Source organism: Arachis ipaensis, chromosome B04 (assembly GCF_000816755.2).
Source record: "Arachis ipaensis cultivar K30076 chromosome B04, Araip1.1, whole genome shotgun sequence".
NCBI lineage: Eukaryota > Viridiplantae > Streptophyta > Magnoliopsida > Fabales > Fabaceae > Arachis > Arachis ipaensis.
In genome coordinates, this window is record NC_029788.2 from 87238597 (window position 1) to 87244845 (window position 6249).

Here is a 6249-nt window from a genome sequence, read left to right on the forward strand (position 1 = left end):
GATAATAAAAAAAATCTGAGCCTCAGATTTGTGTGAGGTGAAAAATTTTTTTGAGGAATAAGCAAATCAGTAGGTTAATTTTGTGAAAAAAAATTATAAATCATAAATTTGACCCTTAAATTTATATTTTTAAAAAAAATAAAATCACAAATTTAACCCTCAAATTTATAATATCCACACCAAAAAACTTGAATTACAATGCCAAAAATAGGGTTTAGGGTTGTGCTACTTCTGGACATATGAAAGCAGCCTTTCATTTTGTCTTGGGCTAAGTCCATTAACACAACCTGAACCCAAACACCCAACCCGCCTGAATCCAGCATTCGATTCCCTATCCTTGCAACTAACACGAGCTCTCCCATGGTTGCAGAGACCAGATCATGATTCATCCCTTCCAGTGCACTTGCCTTACTTTGTCGTTTATGTTTTATTTTGTCTAGGTAGACTTCTCATCTAGGCCAAAAGCACATTCCATTACATTTTGCTTCCAAGACGGTCTTTTTTCAGCCATGGAAAAACTTTTAATTTGTCATCATAGACTCATAGTTCTTACTTTGGTTTTTTTTTTTAATTTCCTTATTGGAATGACATTGTTTTTAAGTCGCACTATTTCTTGCAGTGGCGAAACGGACGCCGCGGTCAAGATAGAAGCGATAGCATCCTCTCTTTTTCTGGGTGTTGTATCAATCTCAGAGATGCTTGTCCTATATGATTTACCCGTTGCAGTGTGGTTGGAAGTCGAACTAATTTGATAGACAATTCCAGGCGATTAGGAAAAGGGAATGGTCTTGGCGTTGGAGATGAATTTTGGAAGAGATTCGGCAACTTGTTGCTAGCGCGGTTGGATTTGTGGAAAGGGAGTTGCTACGGGTTGAATTTGGCTAGGGCGGGTCTAGGATTGGCTTTTCTGTAGGGCTGCCCATGGTCCATATCCAAAAAAAGAAATCGCACTATTTCTTTGAGAAAGTTTAGAGCCGGTCGAGTTTATCAAATAGCTCAATTTGCGGTTGGCAGTTAAACTTGTTGGAAATTTGGTCTGACATTTTAAAGAATGCATTTTGAAATAATTGAGCGAGTAAAACATTTATAAAATAGTGCTAGATAATTAACTTTTTTCAGTCAAACTTTTTTAAATTATTTATTTTACATTTTAAATCCTAAATCATAAGCTTTTAATTCTAAATTCTAATCCTAAACATTAGAATTGGCTAATGTTGACTACCTAGCATAGTTATTACTTTAAACCAACTATATTATAGATAAACCTCTTGTTTAGATACATTCACTTTTTAATGAACTCAAAAAATAAAAACAATACTTATTTTAAAACAAAAAAAGAGTATTATATAACATTTTAAAACAAATTACATATTACCACTGGAAGAACAAATAACCTTATATAAATGCCAAACAATATACTGATGCTATGAAATTAATCTGTATAAGATAATAAACGAGGTTTAACAATAGACTCGGTGGCGAAGCTTGAAACAATTTTTGGGAGAGGCAAAAAACTCTTGTCAAAGCCCATTCTAATATGTTACATTTGAACTATAAGAAATTATGGACGACGTAAGAGTTGAATCTGGGATAACTAAGTTTTTAGTGCAAGACTTGCCCAACTTAACCAATTTCACTCCTTGAACAAAGTAATACTAATGCTTCTACAAAAAATTTGGAGGGACATGACTCACCATTGTCAAAGCTAAACTTCCCCACTCACTAGACTAATATAACATCAATGAAATGCATATAAATTGAACTCAAACTTTTTTAAAATAAAATACACAAAGAATCCGAATCTTAGCGAGTAATATTAACTCGGGGGCCAACCATCGGTGAAAAATTTAGACGCCAGGCTAGTCGATATGAGATGAGTTAAAAAGTATTAACTATTAACCAACAAATAACTTCTACGACAAAAATGGTATACTTGTAACAGAACAAATTACAACCTTTTCCTCTCACTAGTTAAGAAAAAGAATGACAAACTTAGATTAAATCTAGATAAGACAAAAGATCCAAAAAAAAACCTTCTCAACGAACCACCAAACCTTGGACTGCCTGGGACCCATCTTCGGTTACTTTGTTAGCCTGAATTGTATTGATCACATTCGAAATATTATCCTGGTAATTGGAGACAAAATATATCAAAACATAAAACATAATGCAATGCTTTTTACCTTGAACAGGTGCAATATAATCAAACATTATTACAGATTTAGATCCTCTAAAATAAGCAGAATTGTAAAGTGAAATTCACTTGCAATGGAACCTTTAATTACTTGAATAACCATCTTTTTTATTATTGGGCAAAACTCACTCAAGCTATTGATCTCAGCGTGGTGATCATCTTTTATCACTTCACAACTCAATTTAGGGAATCCAAAATCAAAATTTAGATGATTTTGAATTCTTAAATAACGGTTATGATCATAATTTCAAGTTGGTTATTTATCGACATTCTTGTGGGACTTTTATTGGCTAACATTCATATTTGTAAAATAACAATGTAGATCATTTTCTATCGGACTAAATTCAGGAATGCAATTATCAAACATATTTGTGTGATAATTTTGACATTTACAAGAGAGAATCTTTACCCTCCATGTCACTAGCTTTGTTCTCAGTGCTTGCCATTGGTGCTGACCAAACATACGATCGGTGTGATGACTGCAATAGAGAATTTGAATTAAATCCAACATAACAACCTAATCTCTTGATCATGTTAGGATATATTATCGTGCTACTAACAATAGCTATTTCCATGTGCCCAAATAAAAATGAAAACCAACAATCAAGCAAGGAGCAGGAATAACTGTGCTATGGAGGCAGCAACATACCTAACAACTACAACTTGATTCATTTGGTCCATCTTACAGTCAATCAACTTTGCAGTTATTGCCTTAACCACCCAGAGTTCTACCTCATCATCATTGATCTGAAAATTCATAGAAATTCAATTTTGCTAACATGAATCCATATAAATTAAATTTAACTAGAATGCAAATACAAATTTACCTTCAGTGTTTCTCTTATAAGTTCATACGCAATTTGGCCAGATCCATCAGAGCTAAGATCCACCAATGACATCAACCTCATTTTAGCAACGCATTCTTCATGCACAAGACCTAAAAATATCATTCCACAAAAAAAAATGTTTTTATGTACCCAAAGAAAAAGGTGCGCTCAAAATAGAATACTACTCCAAAAACGAAAAAATAATAATGGATTAGTCCATGAATAAAAAGTTTTACCATAGTTTTTCTCCAAGGCAGAATTTGCAGTATGATATTCTAAGTAAGCATCCAGCCTCTGAGTAAGAAAAATCTTGAGAAGCTGGTATAACACAGCATATTTGGCATCTTTCTCCAATTGCAAAACAGCAGGCATGTCTAATAAATCACACTACAACATGAAATACAACTTTAATGATACTCTTCCAGAACTTGCAACAGTCTATGCAAAAAGAGGATCAAAAATATATACTTGGATATCTAGAGTACAAAAAAAAAAGTGAACACCCATTTTGGTCCTCTAAAGATTTGAGTTGGTTAGGTCACTCAGTTGATTATTCTTAATTCTAAACATCAAAATAGTCCAAAATTACTACCTACTAGAACTGAATTGATGTCATACAAATATACAATTGCCACAATTATTCACCTGAGGACCACTAAGATGCTGCTAATCTTTGGAGGATAAAATTGACATTCCAAAACTCTTTTAAGGATGATTTTAGTATTGTACTACTGACACAAGCATATTTGAACTACGCGCGATGGCAAAAACATTCGTTCATTCAAATTTCATAAATAAACACTCAAGGTACCTGGAATATATCAGGTGATTTCACAAAATCAATGATTGCATGCACAGCCTCCTCCTTTGCTTCACTCAATTCATGTGCATCTTCTCCATTAAAAGTTGCCAAATAATTTGTCAAGAACTTAAAAGAGTCTTTAGCCATGCTGGGATGAAACAAAAAATTATACTAATTACTAATTTTCATATAAATTCTGATGAAAAAAAAAGTCAAAAAGGAGAGGTGGGGTTGCCAAGTGGAGAGTAGATTGTCGTAGTGATAGATAGAAACTTAATATATAATCCTACTACCAAGAGAGCAGAGAAAAAAGAAAACAAATCACAATCAACAGGAAACCACCACCTGCTATACCATATCTCTTCTTTCAAAATGTTACATATAGTTAAAAATTGCTTCTACTATACCTTTTATTTTCTTTCAAAATCTTGGAGATAGTAAGAAAGAGTTCTCTCTGTTCTGATATCCCAATTTTCCAGTCTTTCAAAAAATTGTCAATATTTTTTAATGAAGGGATAATGTATTCAGTGACTTTCCCTTCAGCTGCTAAATTCAACGCTTTCATGTAGATGTAAAAGCGGCAGTATGGAGTCTCCACAAGATTGTACAGATTGATCAAACTGAAAAGAAAAATATGAAATTATATATATATATATATATAATAATTAAAAAAGAAAAGGAGGGAGAGAGAGAGAAAACAAAAACAAAACACAAGTAATAGCACCATGAAATGTCAGTTTTAAATCAAAATCAAGTAGCTGTAATATTACATCTTCAAGCGCACCGCAGGCTTTTCATTAGGTTGTTGAATTAATTTTGCTGATATAACTTTGATGATCTCCATTACTTCATCTGGATTCTCAGTCTTCGTAACAAGATTGCAGATAACAGTGAAGATGGACTCCACATCTGGTATAGAATGAATAAATAAATAACAGTTCCTCTCAAAATACTATACATTATGATCACCTGATAGAATATTAGATTTCAGCTAAAATCCGAGCATTCATGGCACATCCTATCCAAAGCAATTAGTTATGTATCATAAAATTGTAATCTATACAAGAAAGTATCAAAGCAGCAAAAATATTACATCAACAAACACAATCAGACAACAGTTCATCGTGCACGCACCATGTATAGTTAACCTATCAAGAAAAGACATAAGGGTGTGATGCGAGATATTAGAGAATCAATGCACGATGTTATCATCATGCATGTATCACGATACGTCTTAGCATTTTAAGCAGTATATATCTTTTTCAAGCAAAAAGAGTACTCTACCTTTTTCAGTAACCTTTGAGAAGATCAACTCAGCAGACGTAATCATCAATGATGCTAGCTCCAACCACTTCCCCATAGCAATGAACTCTTCAGCCTCCATGCATAGTCTACTAACTTGTGGCTCAGCAACCTGAAAACCAAAGATAGTATCAGGAAATTCATGAATAACAAATATGCTTAATTATGAGAAGAGCATAATGATGTGCTCACATATAAATATGGGATACAGGGAGATAAAGCCTTATTTTTTTAACTTTCGTTTGTTTTCACTCGTTTAAAGGATTTCTCCCCCCTTCCCCCTTCTCCTTGTATCATTCTTCTCATCTTAATTATAATCTTTCCTCAAAAAAGATAATGTTGTATAGCATGAAACAGAGTAAACTAATGCTACGTTTTCTTTTAACTTTTCTCAGCCCCTACCCTAAGCTCTATCAGTCATGCATCATTTGCCCTACCCAATCCACCACCCCCAATTCTAAGGAACTTCTACAGTGTAGAATCCCTATCACTTTCCAAACATCGAAGTGTATCTAAGAAACTTGTAGAATGCAAGACCAATTGTAGAAAAATATCATCAAAAGTGCAATCAAGCCTAAAATTTTCGAACAAAGTCAAACACCTAAAGTCATCATCAATTGTTATAGAGTGAGATTCAACATCCAGAAGCATCTCAACTTAGGATACATACAAGCATCCTTAACAGTTAAACCTCTACAAGAATCATATTATCTCACCATGTTCACTCGTTCGATTAAAACTAAAAATAAGCCTCCAACAATTAGAACCAATCAAAAGAAAGACAAACTGGATTTGATGAGAAAGAAAAAATGGAAGGGGAGAGTTACCTCGGGACCGGCGTCGGCCCAGGCGAGCTCGGAGGCGAAACGGACGACAGAGAGAGCGGCATCTTCCTCGGAGGTAGGGACGAGAGTGGCCATTGTCGCTGCGAAGCTGTCTCTGCAACTGCGAGATTGGGAAACCCTAACGTGCTTTTTTGCTTGATTGCGCGGCAGAGAACAATGACAGCGAGCAAAAACCCTACTTTTCGATAATAAGGAATAGCCAAACGAACGCACGGTGTCTTTTTCTTTTTTACCCGATAATGCATAATAAAAAATAATTACTCTTATATGCTTTAGGCT

The 6249-nt window shown here is 34.3% G+C and overlaps 1 protein-coding gene across 1 annotated transcript; it reads right to left on the minus strand.

The window, feature by feature from the left end:
• On the minus strand, positions 1734 to 6190 carry LOC107639462 (eukaryotic translation initiation factor 3 subunit M). The gene is made up of 10 exons (XM_016342965.2): positions 5953 to 6190; positions 5108 to 5237; positions 4594 to 4732; positions 4231 to 4443; positions 3833 to 3971; positions 3258 to 3408; positions 3022 to 3131; positions 2844 to 2941; positions 2604 to 2673; positions 1734 to 2127 (listed from the first exon to the last, which is right to left on the minus strand). Exons 1-10 carry the CDS (start codon positions 6043 to 6045, stop codon positions 2038 to 2040), a joined length of 1233 nt encoding a protein of 410 aa, XP_016198451.1. The 5' UTR covers positions 6046 to 6190; the 3' UTR covers positions 1734 to 2037.

Excerpts from the sequence above, each read along its gene's own strand:
- LOC107639462 (XM_016342965.2), bottom strand. The coding sequence starts at position 6,045 with ATGGCCACTCTCGTCCCTACCTCCGAGGAAGATGCCGCTCTCTCTGTC. Across the intron at positions 5,238-5,952 it reads GGGCCGACGCCGGTCCCGAG|GTTGCTGAGCCACAAGTTAG; the intron begins GTAACTCTCCCC and ends TTTGGTTTTCAG. Across the intron at positions 2,128-2,603 it reads CAAAGCTAGTGACATGGAGG|GATAATATTTCGAATGTGAT; the intron begins GTAAAGATTCTC and ends TCCAATTACCAG.